The sequence below is a fragment of the Heterocephalus glaber genome, unplaced genomic scaffold, assembly GCF_053883595.1.
Source record: "Heterocephalus glaber isolate CG9 unplaced genomic scaffold, H.glaber_assembly_v1.0 deba00001733, whole genome shotgun sequence".
In the NCBI taxonomy this organism is placed as follows: domain Eukaryota; kingdom Metazoa; phylum Chordata; class Mammalia; order Rodentia; family Bathyergidae; genus Heterocephalus; species Heterocephalus glaber.
Genome location: NW_028258444.1, coordinates 17,117,674 through 17,143,993, shown reverse-complemented (window position 1 = coordinate 17,143,993; position 26,320 = coordinate 17,117,674). Strand labels below are relative to the sequence as shown.

General features: G+C 49.8%; 1 protein-coding gene and 1 long non-coding RNA gene across 8 annotated transcripts in view; one reads left to right on the top strand and one right to left on the bottom strand.

The window, feature by feature from the left end:
* Nucleotides 1–2,921: 2,921 nt before the first annotated feature.
* On the bottom strand, nt 2,922–8,242 carry Tmem106c (transmembrane protein 106C). 5 transcript variants are annotated; one of them, XR_002388873.2, is made up of 8 exons: nt 8,136–8,242; nt 7,365–7,576; nt 6,426–6,489; nt 5,729–5,888; nt 5,498–5,638; nt 5,015–5,064; nt 4,506–4,593; nt 2,922–3,654 (listed from the first exon to the last, which is right to left on the bottom strand). XR_002388873.2 is itself a non-coding variant. In XM_004863107.3 (8 exons), the coding sequence occupies exons 2-8, from the start codon at nt 7,546–7,548 to the stop codon at nt 3,558–3,560; spliced, it is 750 nt and encodes a 249-aa protein (XP_004863164.1). In that variant the 5' UTR covers nt 7,549–7,576; nt 8,136–8,241; the 3' UTR covers nt 2,922–3,557. The 5 variants fall into 5 exon arrangements, 4 of the variants coding, with proteins under 4 accessions (XP_004863164.1, XP_004863165.1, XP_004863166.1 ...); XM_004863107.3 differs by having other exon boundaries at nt 4,506–4,559; nt 8,136–8,241; XM_004863108.4 differs by having other exon boundaries at nt 4,506–4,559; nt 8,063–8,207.
* Nucleotides 8,243–8,247: 5 nt separating this feature from the next.
* LOC147821506 (uncharacterized) overlaps nt 8,248–26,320 on the top strand; it is a 34,951-nt gene continuing 16,878 nt past the window's right edge. Inside the window, exons 1-4 of one of the 3 annotated variants that reach the window (XR_015446946.1) lie at nt 8,249–9,071; nt 9,873–10,028; nt 11,789–11,877; nt 13,151–23,494. This is a non-coding gene — a long non-coding RNA (uncharacterized LOC147821506). Of the gene's footprint in view, nt 9,072–9,872; nt 10,029–11,788; nt 11,878–13,150; nt 23,495–26,320 lie in introns of those variants that run through there. The other 2 variants (XR_015446948.1, XR_015446947.1) reach the window with 2 other exon arrangements.

Here is a 26,320-nt window from a genome sequence, read left to right as displayed (position 1 = left end):
GGAGTGAAATGTACAACAATTAAAAACAAAGACTAACTAGCTCATAATTAAAAACAAACAAGGCCTCCATCTCCCGAGAGCACTAATGAGGGTAAGGGAAGATCAGGTGAGGGATGTAGATGCTTAGAGACCCTTGCCCTGGACACCACGTGGAGCTGTAGATGAGCTGATTCCAACCCCCCCACCCCCACCCCTGCACCGGCCCGTTCTGCTGCCTTGCTTACCCTTCCCACTTGGAATAAACTAGTTCAGTAGATTGTGGCCATGCTCTTAGATCTCTGAAAGAGAAATCCATGCGGATCCAGGGGATTCCTGGCAGCCCACCCTCTTCGGGCACCTAGTAAAACCTGGAAATAGTAGCAACTGCTCCACAGGGAGTGGTGGAGACAAGGAGCAGGAGGAGCTCAAGGGGATTGGGCTGGGGGTGGAACAGGAAGCCCTGTGTCTGCCTGCATCTGCAGTCAGGGCCAAATGCACTGGTCTGGCCGGCTCGCAGCACTGTGCTTCCCACTCCTGCTGCTCCCTTGTCCAGCCCAGCCTGAACACCAGGATCGCTGCTGATTCCCCCATCCCTGAGGCCCCGGGAAGGTCTCTCCGGCCACAGTACCTGTCAGACAAATTCCCGACTGAGCAGATGGCACAGACAGAGCCAGCTCACTGACAGGGAGGGCTTGGTCGGGTCAATTTTCCTATCTTGAGCTTCCTGCCCTCTATGAAAGTGGCACCAGAAGGCTTTGGATTGGGATCCAGCAGCCTGAGCACAAGCTAAGAATTATTCTCAAGCCCCTTGGGTCCTGAGTAACTCAAGCAACAACTTCTGACACAGTGTTCCTTTTGGTTTGTTTGTTTGTTTGAGGTGCTGGGGGTTGAACGCACTGAGCTACATCCCTAGCCCTTTAAAAACTTTTGTTTGGAAACACGGTCTCACTAAGTTGCCTAAGCTAGGCTTTAACTTGTGATCCTCCTGCCTCAGCCTCCTAGAGTGCTGGGATTGCAGGTGTGTACCACCACACCTGACCTAGTGTTTCTTTCTAAATGAGTTAAGAAACACAAAATCTTAGAGGAGCGCTGACAAAGTAATGAAGACTTTTACTTATAAGGGAAAAAAATTATTTTGCCTAATAACAAAAACATCTGGGACGCAAACTGATTCATGAAAAGCTTTTAACAAATCGCTCAATAATAGTTTAATAATTTGTTCCATACTTTGGGCTAGAATCCCTGGGGTAGTTAACCCAGGGATCTTAAGAGTCCTGCTATGGGGCAACCAGGGCTGCAGAATAGCTGGTGGAAGTAAACTACAGCTTATACGTGGCCTGGCCAGCCTAAAACCTTGCAGCAGAGTTACAAACTTCTAGCTAAGTCTCTGCACAAAAGACATCAGGAATTGCAATCTCTGGCACATGGCGGATGCTCAGTAAATACATGGAATGTGTAAGCATAGAGATGGAGATTTCTGTATGCTGCAAGTCTCTGGCCAGGTGAGCCAGTATAAATAGTTTAAGATAAAAAAAGAGGTAACACTGCAGGCCAAGCTTTCATGACAGAGAGGCTATCAACAGCAGGGCCTCACCTCCAAGAAACACTGCAAACAAATTTTTTTTTTTTTTTTTTGAGACAAGGTCTCATTATGTAGTTCAAGCTGGGCTCGAATTCACTATGTAGGCCAGGCTGGTCTTCACCTCACAGTGATCTCTTGCCTCTGCCTCCTGAGTTCTGGGATTATAGGTGTGCTCCACCACACCTGGCCACTCTGTAAATTTCGATCCACTGGAAACACATAGGTGACAGTAGTGACACCTGAGTCAACCACTTCCCCCTTCTAACTTGGGGTTGCTGAAAGTAAATTCTGGATATTTAAGAATTGGCAGCTACCATGAGAAAACTATGCAGAGCATCCCAAAGTGGACTGTAGGATACTAAGAATATACATAGATATGAGAAGTTGGTAATATTGAGATCATACTTACACATTTAAAATTCAATCGCCGTCATGTAAATATTAACCAGATTTTAAGGAAATATCAGCAGTATTACTAAAGCACAAGGTCACAAAAGTTATTAAAAACTGCAGTATCAATATGAGCTTTTTGAAAATTACACAGAAAATATGGTACAGATACCACTTGGGATATGGGAAAACTAGAGAGAGACTATAGCGGACTATATAAGACTCTTTACACGTTCAGGGCATGTTCTTGCTCCTGTGCAACTGCTGGCCATTCTGCATCAACAGTGACTACTGCCACACTCCTGTGCACACGCATCGCAGGGCTTAGTCAGCACTGCACCCCCGTGCTCAACCCTTTGCTCTTGTGTCACTTGGTAATGCCGTCAGCCAAACAGGAAATTTAGTTTGAAGATTCAGTGTAAAGACCATTAAGAAAATACTGAAAATCAAACTAAGAAAGGGAGAAGAAACCTCACATACAACTGGTCACCAGCTGCTGCTCTGTTAGCCTCTCCTGAGACCTCCGTGTTGGGAGGGATGGCGCTTACCTTGGCTGAGCTCTGGACCTGACCACTGAAGATTCCCACCACAGTCTCTGCCACCGTGCAACCACGGCCACCCTTTAGTGGCCAAACAGGTGGAGGCAGTCAAAGAAATTTCCAAACTTAAGCCACAGTCCTTTTATTCAGGATGGAAGCCAAGCTGGGAAGCAGTGCTCCCTCTCCAGGCACCTTTGCCCTGCCATTCCCAACCTCCAGGGGGCACCATGTGCTCTGTTCTAGAAGAGCAAGAGGTCAGCCAAGTGCCTGGACAGGCGGGCAGAAAGTGGGACAGTTTGCTGTTATAAGTGCTCACAGGGACAGAGACCAGTTAGGGGTCCTCCTCTTTCCTTCCCATAGTGCATCCTGTGTTGACCCACTTGGCAGGCAACTATTCTATGGTTACCCCAGACAATCAAAGGAGACACAGATAAATCAAAAGCAGGATTTATTTTTCTATCAAATACCCAATCCATGTTCCAGCCATTGGATGAAGGGTAAATCAAGGCTCACAAAGACTCTTGGTAGAAACAACTGTAACTTTCTACACAACACGCCCCCCCCAATCCTGGTCTCCTAGACATCTGGGAACAGATGAAACAAATGCTTATCAAATGGGTCTGTGCTGTCTTCTTTCAGGGGTTTGAGGGGTCCCTCTCTGCTGCCTCTTCTGTGCCCATAAGGCACCAATAGACCTGCAGCTGCACTAACAGTCCTATCTGCACATTACTCTAGGGCTCGATAACTTAGACCCATGATATGGTTTCAGCTTATCATGCCTGAAGAACAGTTGAGGAGATCTGAATTAAATCCTTCAAACCTTTATTAAGCACTGACTATTTGCTGGGCATAGCCTAGGCACTGGGCAGTGATTCTGCTGGCTCTAGGAAACACACACGGTGCTGTAGAGACTTTTCCCCTAAGTGGCAGGAAGATGTTTGTTGGGAGTTAACAGAGCCAATTCCTCCCCTGGTTCAACCACCTGGGGTCAGTGATGAACTCTGGCCCTGGGAAAAGATGCTGGGCTCTCTTCTACAGGTGCTGGCATGGAGACCCAAGAGCACGTGCTAAACAGCTGTGGAATTTGCTCCACAATCCACATAGTCATGTGTCTCCAAGGAGCTCTGGGTCATGAGGCCGATGTATGAAATCTTCACTGAAGTTCTACGGAAAGGAAAACCAAGAAGAGATGAAATAAGCAAGAAAAACTGCCCAATTTCTTGCAAGTTCAGGCAACAATACCTGTGGGCCACAGGCACAAATCTTGACAGTTATATAACCAGGACGTCAGACGATCTTCCCATGACCAAAGAGCTGTGTCATGAGGGGACCTTATAAAGAAGCTGTTATTAATCAGGGATGATTTTACTTCACAGGGACTTTGGCGTGGTCTACAGACATTCTGGGTTTTTACAGATGAGGGGTGTGTGTGTGTTAGCAGCACCTGGCAGGTGGAGACCAGGGATACTGTTAAAAAATCCTACACTCCCCAGGAAGGCCCCCTACAACAGAACTCTCTGGTCCAAAATGTCTACTGTGCTGAAGCGAAGGAACCTTGCTCCAATCTTCATACTTCATGTCTGTAGCACAGCCTGTTGCCTACAAACGGAACACTCACGGCCCAACATAACCCTAAAGGTCCATGACGTGTGGTGACCCAGGTGGCTAGCGAGTCAGTCTGCTCACACGTCTGTGCTTAGGCCGTGAGAAAGCTTTTCTGTTCTTCACTGGTCTCATTAGGGTTCCAAAGGGATGGCCCATGTTTAATCAAACTAGACCCCATTTCATGGAGAGAAGGACAGGTTCCACTGTTCACGGTGAGTCACTGTTCACTGTGGCTTTTGCAGGGGACCTGGCCGCCACATCAAGAGAACTCTGAGGGTGTCCTGCGTCTGCTGTGGGAATGGGGGCCGCTCTTTGGCTACACCCCTCTGACAAAGGTGTAAAAGCTCACAGGGCCTGATGGTCAAGGCTCAAACACAAAGGCCATCAAGAGAGGGAATCAAGTGACGTACCGCATGAAGATCACCATGTTGTGCACCAGGATACCAGGTACTGTGCAGAAGAAGCTACCGAAGAGCAAATACGGAAATGGTCAGTTTGCTATAAAACGAAACAAAAAAAGAGAAGAACCAGTAGCGGAAACAGTAGAGGGGTGCTGAGGCACACTGTCAAATTATTTGGGGTGCCTTCTCGCCCCCACGCCCACCTTTCCAACCTAGGTGCCCACACCCCCCAATTCTGAGCCACCTTCCACACTGACACCCTCTTCTGTCTTGACGAGCCCATCACAGAAACACTGCAACTTGGTGATGTTTCTAGGGCCTTAATGTCCTCTTAGGAATCCAAGCACTTTAGTCACGTATCAAATGACATCTTTTTCAAACAAACATAAAGACGTTCAAAGCTAAGGAGCCCACAGGCCAAGGCTGGGACTTCAGGCGGGGCCAAGCTCCAGTCCACTGAGTATCACTCTGAATCTGTTTCTGGTAGAAAGCGCATATACATAGAACACTGTGCTTACTAGACATAGGAAAATGGTCCTCCCATCTCGGCCTTCACAGTAAAATTCACCTGCAAAGACACCAAGTCAACCAGGGAAGACTGGCACAGAATAGCACTCTTCTCAGCAACCCATAGTCCCTAGGCCATCCCTCCATCACATACAAAACATGTCCCCAAGACTGTCCTTGATACAGTCTATGAGCCTCTAAAAAATGCTTCCCACCTCTTCCCTTTCAAGGCCAGTGGACCTCAACCATAATACTGCCTCTTTCGGATTTGTGGAAAGTCTCTTTCTCTTACAAATTTTTTTGCTCCAAATACTTAAATACTAGAGCTATTTTTCCCCCTTCTCTATAACTGTTCATAATCACAATATCCACCAGGTCTTCATCATCAACCAGTGTCTCTAGGTGCAAAAGAGGAGGCACAGGAAAGGAACCTAGCTACAGAGTTCCCACAGCACCCATTCTCCTACACTACCGAGACTGGAAGAACAGCATACCAGCTGCTCACTCCGTGGTGGGATGAGGGAGACATTCCTGGTCACATATGTGCCAACCACTGTGTTCATGTACTGAACCTGGCTGGACAGGCTGGTCACTGCCACAGGGTAGAAGTTGGAATTCCTGATTTTCAGGGTGGCCTGCATCAGGGGAAGGAAACAAGAAGTCTGAGTGTGCTGGGTCCAAGAATGGCAGGTACACAATGATGGAAGCGAGGCACCAGGTCTTACCGTGATGGCGAGGATTACGAGGGAGTCCTGTTTATTAAATGTGACTTTCACCACTTTGATGCCATCATCGTCCACGAGGACTGAATGTGGGAACAGGAAGAAAACCACCAAACCGGATGCCAGGAGGCATAGCAGGACCGACAGAAGAACATACTGTTTACTGGAAATGATTCAGCACATAACAAATGAGGCAGTTGGATATCAACATTCAGATTAATCAAGATTACATGCAAAGCTGGACCAAGGGGAAAGTGAAAGTACAAAGAACCAGGATACCAGGCAAGAAGGACTTAAGTGGGAGAAGCCTTTCTCAGCCCATCTGGACACCGTTTGCACGCTGTGCATAGAAGCTACACCTACCACCCCAATCCCTTCAGTCCCATGCCTTACTTGGCCCTCAGAACACACATAGCTTCAATTTTCTTTCCCAGATTCTGATGCGGAGCAGAAAGATCCCTTGGGCAAATTGTAACCAAGGAAATGTGTTTACAAGAACAGATATAGTTTTTTGTTTGTTTGTTTTTTCATACCGGGGATCAAACTCGGTTTCTTGCGCTTGCGCAGCAGGCAGCGAAACCACTGAACTAAATCCCCGGCCCAAGAACAGATATAGTTTTAATAGAATTAACTGGCATTCATCCATATTAAAAATGAGGGACAGGGACAGGTATTAACAAGTGAGGAGCAGGTAACTCACGTTCTCTGAGGACGCAATCTCTGATCACTGTGTGGGATCAAAGCCACCAATTCATTGACTTGCTCTAGAAAAGAACCAAACATTCATTTAGTGAAGCCTGAGTACTGGCAGTCCTTCTCTTTGCATCTCATTGCAGCCTGCCATTGCAAATATCCCTCTGTGATTAGGCATTTTCAAAAATACTAGTTTCACATTACAAGTCTAGTGAAAAAGAAACATGTAAATCTATACAGAGTGCCGCAAGTTACAAAACATCCATTACTGGCGCCAGGGCAGTGCCACAGAAGTTGAGAAATCTGGGATCTTCTTCTGGCTTTACAGCGTGGCTTTGGCAGTCATCAAACCTCTCAAAAGCACTTCTCCCTCACCTTTAATATGAAAGTTTGCAGAAAGTGGTGCCTAAGGTTGGTGCCAGCACTAAACTTCCTGACTCTCCATCTATACTACTGAGACTTTCAGAAAGCAAGTTGAGTTAATAGACAATCCCGTACCTAATCCAGGCTCCACTCCTGAGCATTTGCCCTTTCTCCCCACCTGATGGAATCTGCAAACTTCAGGTTAATAATTCATTCTCTTTCTTGTAATGAAGCATCCGAGACAGTCCCCCTACAAAGCTGTGCCAGTCTATGAGCAAGAGCAATAAAGAAACACACCTGTCAACAAATTCCACAATGTAAAGCAAAATGAAAACTCCAAAGCACAGGAAGAAGAAAAATGAAGAGTGAAAGTAAAGAAAAGAAAGGGTATCAAATATAAGGAGACCAAGAAAAGTTGTGGAATCTGCCCAAGTTGATCAAGTTACCAGAGCTGGCTCCAATTCCGTCAATAATAATAAAGACACTGGTGCCTGGAAGAAAGCTATTGGACAGACACAAACACCTCTGTGGGGACCTTGAAAGTTTTGTGGGGAAACCATCTCTTCCCTGATCAGATTCTCACCTGTTGGGATGTAGCCTGTCCCTTGGCAGGTGAGACAGGTAATGCTATCTCTCCCCGTGAACTCCACATATGGAAACTGGGCGATGGCTTCTTCCTGCTCAGGATCAGCCAGGAAATCTTCCCTGTCATCTTTCTTTCGCTCGAAGGAGGCAGGGCGAAAAGAGGCAGAATGTTGAGACCCCATGGCCCCGATGTCCGACTTGTGTCATGTCCTAGATGGAAAGAAGTGAGTGCGCATCACTGTCCACACTTGGCCACGACAGAAGAAATCGCTTGTTTCTACCAGAAAAGCGAAAACACAAAAATGACAAATTGCTGCCCCGAGTGTGGGTTCCAACACCTGCACAATTTCTATCGGGACCCTCTTTTTGTAGCTGTGCTACAAACAGCAGGGCGAACTGGGCCTGCCTTCTGCTAACCTGCCCAGCTCCTTCACCGCCCTGGAACGCGGGGTTCCCCAGGTCCCACCTGGTCTGGCCTCACCCCTTCTTCCCCACTATTTACAAATTCTGTGCTCTCCTCTAGAAAACCTTACCGGACAAACAAGCAACAAATTAATAACAGGCTTTAGCGATCCCCATCCCCCTCCACTCCCAGCCCCGGGAGGCGGGTTCAGGTCACGCCCCCATGCCAAAACCGATCTTCCGAGCTCCTCAAAGTCGCCCAGGAGGAGCGGGCCTCTGTGTCCCCGAACCTACAGGAAACAAAATCCCAGCACCTTCTCTCTGGGCCGCTCTTAAGGCCACCTGGCCTCTCCAGCTGGTTTAATACCTGCTTCAGGTCTTCCAAGCAGTCCGCAAGCGCAAGCGGTGCGCAAGCGCAGAGTGGCTTGGAAGACACTTGCGCTTGCGCTTGCGCCTGCGCTCTCGAAACAAGGCGTCCCTTCCGAGGCGCAGCTGCCGCGCTCCGTTGGCGCCAGTAGACGGCGGCAGAGAGCGGTTTGGCTGGCGAGGTTTCGCTGCTCCTTAGAAACGCTAGGAAGAGCATGACTGTTCCAGAGCAGGGTCTCTCTGCTGCCAAGGAAGACGACGCCGCCGGTGTGGTGGCCAAAGCCATTCTCATCCATTCTTACCGCTTAGGAGCTACGTAAACACGGAGGTGTGAAGAAGCCAAACACCCAGAACCTTACCTCGATCCCCTGGAGGATCCGGACGCTTCACATCCCACCTCCGTACTGTAGATGACAGTGCTGCTGGAGAGTCCCCGGCGGAGGGTCCTCTAGTTCACCGTGGGAGTCAGCCTGGTTCTTGAAGGAACGGACCCCAGAGCTAGGCTTTGCACGCCAGTGGTGCTAACCCTGCTTCAGCACCTCTGCTTGCCCGCCCTTCACAAAAAAGGCACGCACCGGCGGGGTTAGAGGGCGCTTTTTTACTGAAGGCAGCGTACTGCTGCCGGGTTGAGCTTAGCCTGCAGTAGGAATGAGGCAGACGTTAAGCAGGTGAAGTTATTTGGGGGAAAAGTGATCCTTTGAAATTGGCTGAATGAGGAACTCGCTTGGCAATGGAGAGTACGTCTGGCAAACTGAGATTCTGAGATGGGAATGAGGCGCCCCGTTCTGCACAACAGGTACTTTGATTCTGAGGCTGCAGGTTTCACTCAGGGACCAAACACAGATGACTCCACCCCTGTTCTGCCCTCTGCAGTGAGATCCAGTAGGGGCCCTTCTGCTCCCCTCATCCACCCTATGTAAGCAGCTCCCATGGGCAGGTCAGTATGTGCACTGTTTCTCCTCTGCTACAGTGAGTTCTAAAAAAGCCTCTTCTGGATGGCATATGAGTATTTTTGTCTATTCATGATTGTGGTTTCCAATAATACCAAGGGTCCCTGGCACTAACTGGCTAATGGCCAGGGCTGGTAACATTGAGGACAGCTGGCAGCCAGAGAGCAACAAACACCAATAACGAATAACTGGGAGCTTCTATCTCTAGCCAAAAGAGTTCCCAAGGCCTGCCAGCAGCTGCTAGCTCTGAACAGCAAGAAGGCCACTAACACTAAAAGAACTGATAGCTTCTGGCATTCAAAGCTCAGGGCTATTAACACTGAAAAAGCTACATTTTGCCAGTTCATGACTTCTGTATGAATTGAACAAAAACTCCTAGCCATTTGGTAACATCCTGGAAATATGTATAGGGACCCTCGCCTTTAGGGGGCCCAGAAGAAAATCTAAGTTGCACTTGTCAACAGATTCAAGATTAATTTGTGTTGGATTTCTATCTTACATGTGGCTAAGAATCTATGTTGGCTAGTGACAGTTTCTGCCACCTCTGTGCCCTCCGCATCCTCCTGCAGAGAATGCTGACACTCCTGCTGCAGCCTAGTGACCTGCCCAATTGCCAGCCACAGCCAGCCCACTGAGCCTTTAGTCAGAAGCAACCAGGAGCCACTGTTCCACCTCTGGCCTGCACATTCTTCCTGAAATACCAGTTCAATACCAGTTTATAGTCCTTATTTAAATAAACATGATGTTGTTGGGGCAAAGCAAATGCTCAACAGAAAATGTATTCCCAGCTTCTCTTGCAGATAGAGGTGACCATGAGAAGTTGCGTGGGACTTCTGGGAAAGCTGCTTTAAGAGATGGAGATTCAACTGGTCCTTTGACCATCCTCTTCCTCTTTGGAATTTGGATTTGACGTTGGAGTAGAGAGACCATCTTGTGGCCATGAGGTAGGAAATGCATGCTACAGAAGGCTGGATAGAAGAATAAAAGGAGTCCAGTCCCTGAGCATTTGGAGCCATGATCAGGTCCTGGGCTGCCTATCTTTTGAGTTCTCATTACATGAAAAAAATGACCCCCCCGAGATTGTAAAAGCCTATTTGTTTGGAGCCTGACAGGAATACAATCCTATCAAATACACAGAACTACTAGAGGGCTAAGACTGGATTTTTATTACAAGCCAATGGACTGCTTTAACCACATACCACATAAACGACACTTAGGGTTCAATCTTTTCCCACCTTCAGCCTTTGGGGCACTTCCCTTTTGAAAGTGGAAGACCCTGCTCAGCTGAGGTCTGGCTTCAAAGTTAGTTCTTCCTGCCTGGGAACTTGCCTCCTCCAGGTAATGCATCTAGAGAATGATCTCTGCTGAGAACCCTTCCTCTTACACAGTTATTACATCCCTTCGTGGCCTCTTCCATATACCATGCCAGGAATGGGATTCAGAAAGCCTCATGTCTGCCCTGCATGTGGACATGGTGGGCTGTCCAGCTTCCCCAGAGGCAGGGGACATGAGCCAGCCTGATCTGCCAACTGCAGAGGAGGAGGAACCCAGAAGAAGACTGGGCTGGGGGTGCTTTCAGAGGGGCTTGGAGTGTGGTGAGGAAGAGGCAGGGCATGGGGTTGATGGGGCACGAAAGGGCAGTCCTGGGCATCATCAGGAGAACCTTGAGTTCCTCTGACAGTCTGCTTCTGAAAGTGTGTCTGGGGGTGGCTTTTAGTGCTCCTTGTCTCATCAGCACCCAGCTTGCTGCCTGGTGTGCAGTAGGCCTTCAGTAGATGCTTGCAGAACCGTTCAGCCTGAAGGCTGGCCAGCACGGCCCAGGGCAGTAGTCCCAGCATCCACCAGAGCCATCTGTGAGGCAGGTTTAATTGGGCAGCACATTCCTGAGGAGACAGCCATCACTTCTCACCTGTACTTGGCTTCCAGGTTTGTCTCACCAACTCAGTTATGAGCAGCGGGGTTACTGCAGACATGAGCTCACTGGGGCGCCCCAGGTGGGCCAGGGCAGACTGGGGCCAAACAGGCATCCCAGCACTCCTGGCCCATCCTGTGCCTGGGCCACTTGGGTGAGTGCAGTGAGCCCTGAAGGGCTGCTGGTCCCCAAAGGCCCTGAGGAACCGGGGGGTCAGGACGAGCTGTGCTCACTACTGTGTCCCTTCCTCACTCACGCCCAGGGACAGAGCCAGGGCCTGCAGGAGGGTGTTTAGGATGGTATTAGGCTCCCTTTGTACTGCCAGAAGCTGAGGATTTGCACTTTGTGCTTTTCATTCTGCCCCCTTTATTTATTCCATGATGAGAAACTTGCTTGAGGTTAAATGACAGCCAATAAGAGAAAACACCAGGACCAGAACCAAGCCGGCCGTCTCCTTTTTCCCTGTCCTGTGCACAAAGGTTGACAATTTGGTGGCACATGGAGAGCCTGGCCTTAGCCTCTGCTGCAGCCTTTGTGGTACACAGGTAGATTTAAGGGGCACATGAAGCTTTTTATTTAATGGAGTCTGTTTATTCTTGTGTGAATTGGAGATCTCAGAGTCAAAGCTCTGGCCCAAGAGTTTTTAAAGCAAGGCAAAGCTCCTCTCTCTGTAGGTCCAGGCTCTTGTCACTAAGTCAGGTCCAGAGGGAAAGGGGGGAGAAGAGAGTCCCTCGCACTTCAGAACACAAAACCACGGTGCATCCTACCATTTACCTGGTGCTTCCTTTTAAGGTGAAGAAGCTGTTACACCCCCTTTGCTGTGAGGAGACAAGGAAGCTGATTTTTTTCCCCAGCTTTGATGGTCGAGGCCAAACTGGACTGTGAGTTTTCTGCCCTCAAGTTCTGGTTCTTTTTGCCTGATTGCACTGGTTCATATAGAGAATGGTCAGAGGCTGGCAGTTCACAGACCTTTTCTAGGAAGAGAGTACAGATGGTGCTTTACAGACAAATGGGTCCTAGATGGGGGTCCACCCCTGTGCAGAGAGGATACTACCCAGAGAGGTAGACACAGTGGGGGTCAGGGAGATTATGTTTCAGGAAATTGACAGTCACACACCTTGTAATCATGTAGTTGTGGTTGTGAATGTGGCCTAAATGCCACAGTCAACCAAGGGAGTCTGCAGAGCCAGGTTCTGCTCAGCTCCCGCTGGATAAGCTGCCTGTGGGGCTCGGAGAGGTCTCACCTGCACTGTGCTCACAGTGACCTGGCTCGAGGTGCACCTGTACAGCCCTGAGAGGGTCCAGTCTGCAATAGGAGGTGAGTTTTCTTTCACAACCCCACCTACGCAAAAGAGGCCCTATTTTTCTGTCTTTTTTTTTTTTTTTGGTACTGGGGATCGAACTCCAGTCCTTGTGCTTGCAGGGCAGGTGGAGGGACCACTGAGCTAAATCCCTGGCCCCCTGAGGCCCTATTTTTTGAAAATATCATAAACCAACCTATATCCAGTGTGGAGCCCCTTCCTGATTGGTGGGCAGCAAATTTAATCTTATTTATTGAGGTTGCTCTCCCTCCTCAGGGTCACCTGAGAGTTCTGGAAACTTGCTCTTTAGAGCCCAGGAGGCAGGGTAAGGAAGGACCTCTTGTGTTTAGCCCATGTCATGCTGAGCTCCTCCTTGTCCAGCACCCAAAGGCCTCTGCCAAGAATCTCTGCCCAGATGGGCCAAGCTGGGGTTTGGGCCTGGCTGGCTCACTGTGTCCTCTTCCCATCTCCTTCTATCACAGTGGTTGCATTCAGGTCCTTGGTATCTTTTGCTGAGCTAACTGCAGTAGCCTTGTTGGTCAGCTCTCTAACGTAATATTGCAGTTTACTGAGCATTAAGTACTAGGTACCATAGCAGGTGCTTCCTACACGTTACCTCATTTAATCTTCCCAACTCTAGGCTTTGTGTCATCACCTCTATTTGACAGATGGGTCATCTGTGGCTCAGAGAAGTGACATGGCTTGCCCAGCACCATGCAGCTGGAATATAAGTCCCAGAGCATCTCTGGCCACTTGCCTTCCTGGTCCTTCCTCCATGGTCCATGGGTCTGGTAGTCTATTCTAGCGGTCCTCTTCTAAAATGCAAATGTGCTCATCTCGTTGTTTGTTACAGCCGTTGGTGGTTCCAGAGCCCCAAGAGTGGACCCCAGCCCCTTACACAGCTGCAAGGCCCTTTCCTCATTCCAGTTGCCCTCTTCCTATGAACTGCACACCCTGGCCACAGAGGGTTATTTGTAGCTTCCTAAGCATACCCCTGCTGCTTGTGCTTGCTCCTTCCATTCTCCATGGGGAGGATGTTTTCTCCCTGCCCACTCCATTCCACATCCCATTTCGTATACCCAGACTGACCTTACATGGCTGTGTAAGCTCAGTCCAGCCCAGATGTTGCCCTGACCCACCCACATATACACAGGCACTTGTATACACAGACACACACATGCAGAGACACACATACATACGTTCACACAGCCCCAATACATGTGCACACAGACAGAGAGACTCATGGATGCATACATAGAGACACACACGCACACACAGACACAGTGCACATGCATGCACACAGGCCTATGCCACCCATCCTGAGCTCCCACAATACCCTGATCAATTGTGTCATTGGGTCAGTCTCCTTGGGTGGACCCTGCCCCTTTAGCACCTGTGTCTACCCATTAAATCATGGCTGTTTGTCAAGAGGCTGTGTGTCTTGTTGGACTTAAACTCTGGGGTCCTTGAGAAAAGCCTGGAGCATAGGAGCTCCATAAACATTTGTTGAATAAATGAGTGAGGGAGTTGAATGAATGAATGATTAAGGAGAGCACTTTGGAATAGGGACAGTGTCATGGTTACTTCTGTGTCCCCACTGCATGGCAAGAATTCTGTCAAGGGTGAATGCATAAAAGTGGAAGGAGGGAGGACTGAGGAGAGGGGAAGGAAAGGCAGGGAGGTGAGATTCAGGGACTACAGTCCAGGCGGGGGCACCATCTGTTCCTTCCACCAGGGGGCGCGGCAGGACGGCAGTCAGGGTATTCAGGTTCAGGTAGCTCTCTTCCTTAAAACTCACCAGAAGTTTGGGGAGCTTCCTCTCCGCAGAAGGGTTCAGGAGGCAGCTGGGCTCAGAGGGAAGGAGCCCCATCAAAGCTGGTTTACCTGCAGCAGCAGGCCCAGGGCTGGCCTGGTCTGCTCTTGCCAGGTGGCACAGGAAAGGATTTAGATGCCCCCAGGCAAGGCCCACCTTGCAACAGGTAGAAGCTTGCCGCTGGAGGCTATGGCTGGAGTCCAGCTAGTCTGCAGCTGGAAAAGGGCTCAGATTCCTCCACTTATTACATCATGAGCATCAAGGGAGGGCATTGCACAAATTCCTAGATGTTAGCAACTCCAGAATTCATACCCTCTCCCCTCTTCACTCCTTGCCAGTCAAGGCCAATCCAGTCTGCCAGGAATTCAAGAGCCTTGTGCCTCACTCCCAGTACGACTTGTGCCAGGCCTGGGGTTCAGCACTGAAACAGTGATGAGCAAGACATGGTCCTTGCCCTCCAGGCAGTTCCTTTTGATAGAAAGAGCAGGAACCCTGTCAGTGCTTACAACTGCAGGCACTGGAGCCCAGAGGCTTGGGTGTGGGTCCTGGCTCAGCCCCTGATTAGCTGTATGACCTGGTCCTTAACCTTTTCTGTGCCTGAGTGTCCTCATTGGTAGGATTGTTAAAACCATCAGATAATTCACAAAAGCCTTCTAGAGTAGTGCCTATCGGAAGCAGAAATTCAATGCTATAACATTCATCAGCTATGATCACCACACTGATTTTCTCCCAGCAGGCCCTTCCCAGCTCATGTCATGAGGTAGACATGAGACTGGCCACACTAGTGTTCTAGTGCTCCTTCAGCCACTTTTGGGTTAGTCCCGGGCATCTGGGGCAAGTCTTCAGGCATGAAGAAGAGTAGAGAGCACCCTGAGCTTATGGGGCTTTCCAGAGTGAGAGGGAGCAAAACAAATAGATCCAGAGAGAGCAAGGCCCTGGGGTGCAAATGCCCAGGAAAAGTCACAGAGACCAGGAGGTTCAGGCAGAGGGAGGGAGAGTCCAGTTCCCCAGCCCACCACCTTATCTCCCGGGCAGCCCAAGGCTGCATGGCCACCCTGCTGGGCCCAACAATCCCAAACTAGACAGCCTGGGGACTTCTGTCTAAATTAGATGCCACCAAATATTTGTATTATGAAGAGTTCTGAGTGTGTAGCTTTTGTCTTCCATCCTTCCCTGTGAACAGGTTTGCAGGGTGCCTGGGATAAGCAGTGAGAGGGAGAACTGAGTGGCGGTGGAGGTGGGAAGCAGGCCAGGGCACCAGAGAGAGGCAGTGCGACTCTAAGGTGCTGTGCCACTCTGGCTGGGGCTCCTTCTCAGGCCGGTGTCCCCTGTGGGCACTGGGCTGCTGTGAGGACAGCCTTTTGAGGGGTGGGCACTGCCACTGGGAGTGGGTCTCCTGGCTCCTGAATCTGCCCCTCTTCACCTTTCCCTGCCATCTAAGACCTGGGCTCTGCCCCAGAGCAGTGTCCATCCAGGTGCAGCTGCAGTCACTTTCTCCCTGGAGATGCTGGAAGAAGATGCTGGCCTCTGCCAGGGAGCATCTCTCTGAATCCTCACGTTGTTGATATAGTTGGTCCTCAGTGACCACAGGGGCTTGGTTCCAGGACCTCTGCAGCTACCAACAACCGAGGATGATCAGGTCCTTTAAGTAAAATGGCCCGGAAAATTATAGTCATGGCATATAACTAGTGTACATCCTCATGTATACATTTAAACCATCTCTGGATTACTTACAATACTTAATGTATTTTGTTTTGTTTTGTTGTTTTGCTTTGGTACCAGGGATTGAACTTGGGACCTTTTGCTTTCAAGGCAGGCGCCGGAACCACTGAGCTAAATCCCCCGGCCCTACAATACTTAATGTAAATGCTATATAAAGTTGTTGTATTTATTTAGGAAATAATGACAAGGAAAGGAGTCCGCTCATATTCAGTACACATGCATTTTTTCAAATAAGGCAGTTTTTTTTTTTCAAATGTGGTTGGCCCTCCGAATCCACCGGCTCTGCATTCATGGATTCAATCAACCACAGATCAATATATTCTTTCTAAAATTTCATCTGAACTGAACATGGACAGACTTTTTCCTTGTCACCATTCCCTAAATAATATAGTATAACAACTGCTTCTGTCACATTTACTCTGTATTCAGTATTCTAAGAAATCAGAGATGATTTAAAGTATGCAGGAAGATATCTGTAGATTATATGCAAATAGGAGGCCACTGTATATAAGGGACTTGAGCATTCTCTTGGTGGAAACCCTGAGGCCAATCACTGGGTCCTGAAGAGAGCATGGAAAGTGCCCAGGCGAAGACCTTGTTCTCAGTGAACTCCCCATAATGTATGTGGTTGACATGCGAGTGTCTGTGCCTGGGCCTCGCCTCATGAAACCCATAACTCTTTGATTAAGCCGGTTTGTGTCCTGGGGCAGGGCCTGCTGCCCAGTGTCCTCACTGACTGAGCACTTGTGGAAGGAGGAGGGACCTGTGTCCCCTCCCCTGCTCTGTGTGTCCCCTGCAGGCCCTAGCAGAGTGGCCTGGCTCTGTGGCCACGAACCTTCTTCCCACATCCCCGCCTGAGGCCCGGCAATTTTCTCTGGCAGCTCCCACGTTCTGGACTAACTTTAGGATTGGTTTCCAGCTGTGGTTGGATTTTTCTGTTTGAAAATATTTTAAGCAGCTGGCGGGGAAGGGGTGGAGAGGTGGGGAAAGAATAATAAATAAGCTTGTGAAAGGAAGATTGTCCACATGGCTTGGAGCTGCTGCTGCCCACAGCTTGGTCTCTGTGCCACGCCAAGAGCTAGGGAGCTATCAGGTGCTGGGGGCGGTCAACTCTGGGGCTTCACAGGCCAAGGAAAAGATTCTGTTCCCCTCACAGTCACAGCCTGGGCTTGTTTTCACTTTGTGCTCTGCTCAAATTTTGAGGATGCCAGAAATAAACACATGGAACAGAGTTAGGTTTGCAGCAGGCAGGTCTGAGGTTAGACACTGGGAAGAGCTTCCTGACATCAAGCTCTATTCCTGCAGGCCACCCCGATTTCTCCTGGGACCTTGTCTTTCTCCAGGATTTAACTTCCTTCTCCACTCTGATTATGTAAGGCCTCGGGCACCCCCCGCCCTGCCCAGTGGCTCTTCTTTCACCTAACAACTCTCATTTCCGCTCAGCCTGTTCCCCATCCTCCTGCACCCTAGGTTTCATCGTTTCCCCTTTCCCGCTCCTCCCTGCTCTACCTTGAAGCCCTCAGGCCGTGGGCCTCCTTGGGAGAGACCTCTAGGGCAGGTCCCCCCAGCCGCCCCACACGCAGAAGGAAGGTTCATGCTGCCCCTGGCTGGCCAGGAGGACTGTGGACACAGAGACTCACAAAAGATCCAGGACAGGGGAGAAGCTAAATCCCAGAGTCAAAAAGCAGAAGCCGAATCAGAGAGAGACAGGGAGGAGGGAGTGGATGGTCACCAGGCAGTGCCTGGGCTGCACTGACATGGACATTCCTGTGGCCTCTGATGGCAGGGTGGGCTCAGCCCTGAGGGCTGCCTGGTGCCAGTCGGGGAGCTCAGCATGGGGTTTTGGGCGTGCATGGCAGAGGGCCTTCCCTCCTCGTCCTGGCTTCTTCTGGGTGCTCCCTTCACCTTGCCACACAGCTAGAGTGAGAAAAGGGCATGAGGCCGTCATACAGACCTGGCTCTGGGGATCTTGGAGATGGTGGGCAGCATAGAGTTCCTTGGAGTCCAGGAGAGCCCACAGCAGGGGCCGAAAAGCAGGATGTGGGAGCTAAGTAAGACCCAGGGCCTTATGCAAGGTCCCCTGACCAGCAAAAGAAGGTGCTGAGCCTGAGGACCACCGGTCATGACGTTTGAGAATACGGGGTGGTGGTGAGTGTAGCGGGGTGGGCGCTTGGGGTGCAGGCAGCTTGGATGCCTGCAAGGATGACTCCCATCAGGAGCTCAGGGTGGGAGGATGGGCCTGGCATCCTCAGCAGTCTTCGGTGGCCAGGGCCCGGGAAGGTGAAACTTCTTTGAGAGTATGGACCGCCTTATTTAAGAACATCCTCAAGTGATCCACACCCCACAGGCACCTCTGCCCTGCCAGGCATCCCCCAGTAAGGAGAACAACACCGGCTTGAGTTATGCTGAAATCTGTACTTACTTAGTGGATCCTTGGCACCCGGCTAATTCAGGCCACAGCCCTGCTGATCTCCACCCCTTTGCATTTCCCTGAGAAACCAGGCAAAATTGAGAGTCCAAGAGGGTACAGAAATGGAATTCCAGACTTCCTGATGCTATTTTACATCTAAAGTGAGCATGAAGTTTTCCAAAGTATGTACCTTTTCTACCCTTATTGTGAAACACAACACACATGCATTAAATATATATGTGTACAGTGTAATAAATAATTACAAATCAAACACCTGTGCTGCCACTGCCCAGATAAGATGAGCATCCCAGAAGTCCTTGTGTCCTCCCCTGATCCCAACCCCATCTCCCCACCCAAAGGGAGCCGGCATCCTGACTTTTGTGATCTCATTTCCTTGTTTACCTTCCAAAATATTTAGAGTTCTTTCGATATTATCACCTTTGAGTTTCACAATAGACTTATTATGCCCATCTTATAGATGAGGAGACTGAGGCTTGGAAAGGTTAAAATAACTAGTCCAAGCCCAGCCAACAAGCAAATGCCAGAACAGGATCATAGCTTGGGTTGGCTGATTTCCTAGGGTGGTTCCTTGATGAAACCAGAGTTCACCGGAAATCCTGGGACAACTTCAGCCCTGGAGACAGGCACTCCAGTGCCCAAGAAAAGCAAAAGGCCATCTTCATAGTTAGACCAGTGCCTCCCACTGGGAATTGTTGGTTCTCCTGACATGCAGGGGCCCTGCTCTTTAAGTACCTGGTGGAGATGCTGGAGTCCCAGGGGAGAGAAATTGGAAATTGGGAAGCAAGAGAACCTGGACTTATCCAGATGGGGCAAGCATCTGAGAGAGCTTTGGACCCAAGCTTGCACAAGCCAAAGGAATGCGCCTGAGCCGAGGCTTGTCCAAGTTTTGCCAGCTTTAGCAATGTGCCTCCTTGGGGGACCAGGTGTGCTTGGTGGGCATGCGTGTGTGTGCTCAGCTCATCCACAGACTTGTTCTGGACCATTTCCCCACCCTTACCTCTTTTTCTTGCTAACTATAAAACTATAGAGGCTTGTTATAAAAAGTCATTAGATAATCCCAAATTCAGGCCCAGCCTGGGCAACTTAGTGACTTAGTAAAAGGCTGTCTCAAAATAAAAAATAAAATGGGCTGGGGATGTAGGTCAGTGTGAAGGCCTTGGATTCAATCCCCAGGTCAAAAAAGGTCTCTCTTCTTCAATTCTAGTCAATAGTTTAGCATTTATCCTTCTATACTTTTTTCTGAGCATATTCAAATGTATAGCTACTTAAATTATTTAGGCACACAAATTCAAATATAGTACTGTGAAGTTTATTTATTTATTTAGTTTTGGTTTTTTTGGTACTGGGCATTGAACTCCCGGACCTTGTGCTTTCGAGGCAGGTGGCAGCACCACTGAGCTAAGTCCCCCCCCCCCAAGTTTATTTATGATGATATCAGAATGATATCAGAATCTACCTATTATTTTTCAGCTTGTTTTTTGACAATATACCCTGGTCTTCTTCCCCATAAGTGGGATTTATTTCACTCTGTGTGTTGTGTGTGTGTGTGTGTGTGTGTGTGTGTGTGTGTGTGTGTTGCTGTATGGAAAGCAGGATGTCGTGCGTTTAACAGGGTGGACTCGCCTCCCCTGGTCTCCCAGAAGTGAGAGGGTAGGGGACAGAGCAGCGTGGGGGACAAAGAGCCTGGCTCCAGAATGTCAGCCCCACCCTCCGAACAGCCCAGTGCAGCTGCCCTTTGACCTCCTGCAAAAGAATTCTAGATCTTGGCCCTCTCATCATCCCAAACGACTCCACCCACACAAAGTCCACACCTCATTCACCTGTTCTGCGTCTTCTGTCCCCCTTGTCCCTCCTGGTCCCCAACCCCTGCACAGCACTGCAGAATTGCTCTAGAGCACCTTGTCCCTGAGCTCCAGGACTTAGGCTGCCTCTCAGAGCTGGGAGGAACTAGGGCTCAAGGGGCTCTGAGTGCAGAAGGCTCTGTGCAGATAGCCTGGAGGGCCCATGAGCAAACCTCCTGCACAGCTGACCCAGGAGAGGCGCCATGTTAATGGCTAGCTCTGCCCAGGCCTAGAAGGTGGTTTCCTGCTTCCCAGAGGGCACTGGGGATGGGGACTGTGCCAGGTAGGCATGGTGCCCCGCCCCTGCACCAATGTCATGGAAAATCTGAAGCCTTGATCTTTGTTCTTGATTGTTCCTCCCCGATTTTTATAACTGGAAACTTTCGGTGTCTTTGTTCCCATTAGCTTGCGAGGGAGATGTTGTGGGTGGGGGAGGGGAGGTGACTGGCTCAGCGGCCCAGGGTAGGAACTTGGTACTTCCTTGAACTGAGGTGACCCCCGTCAGCACGTGGAGGCCCGGGAGGAGGGAGGATGGGTGACCCGGGCTGTCCTTCCTGAATTAGCTGTCTCCTCTCACCCCAGACTGGGCCCCCTTGGTTGGGGCCACAAATCCTCTTGCTCCAGACACATCCACCTCCTTTAGTGCTTGTGGTAGCAAGCACTTCCCAGCCCTTCTGCTTCCTCAGGGCAGCTCTCTTGCCTCTTGTCTGATGGGACTAAAAGTTTAGGATAAGAAAACTGAGGTTGCCCTTTCTGCTGCACAGCCAGCCTCCTGGTGCCCGCTCCCCTCTTTTCTCCCTCATGGCCAGAGTTCATGGAAACGTCTCAGGTCAGTGATTCTCACCTTCCTTCCTGCTCAGGAGAGCGGGCCCAGCCCCCCTTCCCTGGCCTGCCACCTCACAGCCCTGCTGTTCTCGGGGTGAGGGAGGAGGGCAGGCCCAGAGCTGAACCCACAGCAGGCCTGGCTGCCCACAGCATCATGCTGTGGAGAGAGATTTGTGCCCTACGCCCTGCAACCTTACAGACCTGAGAACAGGACGGGAAGCCAGAGGGTCTCACGGTGAGGGAGGGCAGTGGTGCCGAAGCAAACAGGGAGAAGGCCTGATCTTCATCCTGTTGCTTTTTTTGAGTGTAGACTCAAAAACCAACCACTCACTCGCTTGACTCAGGTACATTTATTGCTTGATTGACTGCAGTACCAGGGATTGAACCCAGGGACTTCACACTGAGCTACATTCCTGGCTGCAGTTTTTTCTTTCATTTTAATTTTGAGACAGGGTCTTGGTAAGAGTTGTCCAGGTTGGGCTCAAACTTGAGACCTTCCTGCCTCAGCCTCCCAGATTGCTAGGATTACAAGCATGTGCCACCCTGCCTGGTGCCATAGAAACCAGCATTCCCAGGGAGGAACTTATAATCTGGTGTGTGGAGGTGTGTGTGTATAGCGGGCAGATGTGGCTTCTAGCCTTCAGAGTTCAGGAGAGGCCTGCTTCTTGGGACGGCGATGAGCTGAGGCTGGCAGGCAGGCACACGTGGGGGTGAGGGCCTGTGGAATGGGGCACTGCTGTTCGCAGGCCTTCTCTGGGTGGCTGGGGCTCAGAGGAGCCTTGTTCTGTCCATCTGTCAGAGTGATGTGTTCAGCTGCAGTCTGCAGCAGACAGTGGCTGTGGGGCAGAGGAAATGGGACTTGCCAGCCCGGGCCCTGCGCTGGTGACTTCTCCTTGGTGATGCTCTGCCTACAGGAACCATCGTTTCCAGCCTGTGGAAGTTTAGACTGAGAAGAGCCACACTGGGCCCCGCAGGCCAGGCTTCCGTGCCCCTCACATCCGATCCATCTCACTGCCCAAGCGGGACAGGTTATTTATGTTCCCCTAGATTCTGTCAGTGCCTTTGCCCCACTCTGCAGGAGTTACTCAGTGACCAGTGTTGGTTTTCAATTTCCAGAGCAGAAGCAGGTCCTCCTGCTCTCCGAGGCTTCCTCCCCCTGAGGACCTGGCGCTTCCTTCCATCCCACCTGGTACAGGACTCTGTCCAAGGTGGGGGTGCTGGGGCATCTCGGGGAAAGGGCTACCCCACTCCCCTCTGCCTCTCCACCTTCTGGCGATCTCCCTGCCCATCCCCATCAGTGCCCGGCTGCTCTGCCTCTCGACTTCGAGGTATCTCTCACCTAGACCCACACCCCTTGCCACTTCTGCTTCCCTCCACTTTCCTCCACCCAACCCGGCTGGCTTCTGCCTCCACCATCTGCACGGACACTGCAGTTGTCCATATGAATTCATCAAACACCAGGGCTACTTCCCTGCCTCCTCTGTTCCCGGCCATTCTAAGGCCCTCTCCTCACTTGGCTCTGTACACGCTGCTCACTTACTAACCTCTTCCCACCTTGTTGCAGACTCCCTCTTGGCTCCTGGCCAGGTGCTTCCTTGAGGTGATGATGTTCTTGCTGTTGCTCCCAGACTCAGTCCTGGGCCTTCTCTCTCCACAGTTTCCTGGTTTTAGACACCATCTGCATGGTGGCAAGCCCTGTGCTCCCACTCCAGCCCATTCCTCCTCAAAGAGCTCTATAGAAACAGTTTCTGTGGGACATTTCTACTTGAGGTCTACCAGAGAACCCTCGATTCTCACTTTGTTATCCCTGGGTTTGATTCTATCACCTTCATCTTCCTGGTTGCTAAAGACAGTGACCTTTGTTTTCTCCTTACGTGCATATTAAATATATCATCCAGTCCATCAAATCCTACCATCGAATATTCTTCTAACTCCACCATGTCTCTCAGTGGCCACTACCACCCCAATTTTCCTAAGCTACCATCTTTCCTTACTTTTCAGAAGCCTCAAAACTGGTCTGCCTCCTTCCAATTTGAAGCTTTCCCATTTCAAGTTCCAGGCAGCATTAAGAATTATTTTTTAGGTCGGGGATTTAGCTCAGTGGTTTTGCCGCCTGCTGCGCAAGCACAAGCACCTGAGTTCGATCCCTGGTGCCAAAAAAAAAAAAGAATTATCTTTTAAATGTCACTCAGGTTGTGACACCATTTCTCCTGTGGCCTTTCAATGTGCCCATGTGTATTTGTTCCGAACATGAGTATCGTCTGTGAGGCCCTAGGTTGTCTAGACTTTCCCCCTTCTCCCAGCTTCATCCTAAGCCCCTTCCTATTGGCTGGGCATGGGCGTCTTTCCTTTCCTACTGGTTACAGTTCCTTTCCTAGACCCAGACTCCAGCCTCCTTGCTCCCCACCACCAGCCCCATTCTTGCCCGTCATTCTCATCGGGTTGGGTTTTCCTCACTCCCTGTCCAAACCAGCCTCCTCTATTTCCACTTCAGCCCTCTGTTTATTTTCATAATATCGCAGATTACAACTCATTATGATTTTATCTGTTTACTCACTGCTTTTTTGCCACTCACTCTAGAATGTGACCTCCATGCGGGCAGGGACAACATTCCACGTTTGCACTGTTGTACTGCAGATGCTGGCCGAGAGCTTGGCACTCGGCTGCCCCACAGTAAAAATCTGTGCAGACAGAGCCTCTGGAGACAGGTGGAGCAGAGGATGATGCCAAAGCTGTGCCCGGGTGTGCACATCTGGGCCTGAGCCCAGCCTGAGAGGGTAAGGCAGAGAGCAAGCTCCGGTGGGCGTCCTGGAGTGGGGGTAGCGTCAGGATCCCTGCCCTTCTAAGGTCACAGACAGCCTGTCAGCTGCTTCCTCCTCCATGAGCTTCTGACTTGTGAAATGGAGCCCATTCCGTTGATAACTGGATACCCTAAGCAAGTGGACACTGTGCCAAGGCACAGACATGAGTGAGACTTGGCCCAGTCCGCAAGTGCTCAGGGGTTGAGCATGGGACAACATGATTCCATCCTGGAAGCAAACCTTCACCAGCACCCACTATCCCTAGACACAAGGCTGGGTGGGTTCTGGGATTTGTTTCATTTAACTCCCACCAACAACCCCACACGGTCAAAATTATCACTGCCATTTCCTCAACAAGGAAACAGATATGTGATTCTGCAGCTTGACAAAGGTCACACTTGAGGCAAGTGATGGAGCTGGGATGAAGTCCCTCTAAGAGGACTGCAGCTGTCCCAGCCAGGCCAGAGTCTGGTGGGGCTGGAGGAGGCAAGTGTAGGGAGGACTCTAACTGGTGCCACCCTGCGACGAACTTCTTAACAGCCCACCTGAGCTGCCTGGACACCGTAGGACAAGCCATCAGTACCCATCTTGTCTGCATCTCCCGGTGACAGCAAATGTATGCTCTAGTGACCATAATGCTGTGAAGGATTTTAAGTTTCGGGGAATGGTGTGGGAAATGGGGTCAGTGAAATGTTAACCCACCTCAGCAGCCCTCCCACCCGAGGGCCCTGCGCCGTCTAATTCTGGTGCTGTGTCTGGGCCCACTCTCCTTGGCTTGGAAATCGCTCACATGAGATTGAACTCCCAGAGGTCTTTCTCACCCTCTTCCTCCCTCCAGAAGGTCAGGCCTTTCCCCTCTGTTGACAGCTTGACTAGCCTGGGCCTCAGCATTCTCAGGGAAAAGAAGGGCTGCACAATGCTTCTTGCTCACCCTCTTCAGTCTTCCATTCCTAAGAAGAAAAAACTCCTGCCCGTCTCTGTCCCTCCCAGTGCCATTTGCGGCAAGTTGTTATGGCCCAAGTCTCTATGAAGGTGACTTTAGAAATTGCTGTTCAATTCATTCTTTTTCTGTCTTCCCAATCCCTCGTGGCTTTATCTCTTTATTTTCCTTCATGTATCCATGTTGTTTTCTAATTACTTTCTAAGCAGATGCAGCTTGGGTGTGGGGAACCCCTTGCATGGGGAACCCCCGTGAGACCGACCCATGATCCAAGGCTATGGATCCCACACCTACTGAGTCTAAATACACATTTTAGACTCATTTATACATTTTCCTAATCTCAAGAAGTCCAATTCCCAGGGCTACATGTGCATGCATGCACACAATCACACAGTTACACAGTCACACACACAACACACTTGCACATACACACAGTGTCTCCCAGACTAACACACACATTCACACATGTACACCGGCACAAAGATCTGTTGTCCACAGAAGCAAGAACTTGCAGCCAGAAGTGGCAGGAAGAAACACAAGCCCAATTCCATCCTCACTCCAAACATTCCCAGAGATATTTGCAGGAATCTTGGATTTTCTACCATTTATGAGATGATGTGTGAGTCCATATTATCTCGTCTCAACAAAACTGAGTTACATGTACATGCACATATTAAAAGGTGTGTTAATACTTCCATGAGGGTTTTTCCCCTTCTTAGAACATAAATGAAACTGTGTTTTGGCAAGTATCAGGTTAACTTTATGAACAAAGACAGCCAAACCAGAATATTTAGGTACAAAAACCTACCACTGGCCTGAGTCATCTGGTTTGGCCATCTATACTTAGCCAATTAACCAGCAAATTGCCAAGGTTGTGCATGTGTGCTGGGCAGGCGCAATTTCAGGGTGGCCTGTACCCTTGCACATATACAGATATCTCTGCACACCTCATTATTAAGTATATCTCTCTACATATTATTACATCTAATATGTATTTGTAACCAACCAATCTGTAACTGGCCCAGCTTATCCAAGATGAATCTTTCATACCAGGCTGATTTTCTACAGCTATCTATCATGTGATGGACACTTAGGTACAGAAGCTGGAACAGGCAAGCATGGTCTCAAGGCCATTTTGCACCTGGTTTTGTTGTTTTCGGTTTTGATGAATATGTGCTCAAATGGTGTGATGAGGTTTATTATTAGCTTACATTGCATATAATTGGTGAAGAAAACCTGCTTTTAAGCAGAACTCCAAATAGAAACCAACAGATGAATGTAAAATCACAAAGAAATAGCAAGAGGGCCTGTGTAATTGAAGATTTTTGATTAAATAAAAAAGATTTTGGGTTTTCTCTGTTTTACTAGTACTCACTTTTACTGTTTGCTTTGAACATCTGTCCATGTCACCCTTTGTGCCATGATGGGAGTGGCCTTACTGTCCTGAGAGGTCACCTCTAGCTCTGAAATACTGAGATGCCCTGCAAGCAGCACTGAAATAGATCAACAGGTTCTGATGAGCAGTATAGTCTGCTATGGTAGAAACATGGCTTCGCAAACTTCAGTGTGCATGCAAGAGTAACTTGCCTAGAATCTTGCTGAAGTGCAGATTCTGGCTCACTAGATCTGTATTTCTAACAAGCTCCCAGG

Excerpts from the sequence above, each read along its gene's own strand:
- Tmem106c (XM_004863107.3), bottom strand. The coding sequence starts at position 7,548 with ATGGGGTCTCAACATTCTGCCTCTTTTCGCCCTGCCTCCTTCGAGCGA. Across the intron at positions 5,889-6,425 it reads AGATTGCGTCCTCAGAGAAC|TAAACAGTATGTTCTTCTGT; the intron begins GTGAGTTACCTG and ends AATCATTTCCAG. Across the intron at positions 4,560-5,014 it reads GGACCATTTTCCTATGTCTA|CTTCTTCTGCACAGTACCTG; the intron begins GTAAGCACAGTG and ends GCTCTTCGGTAG.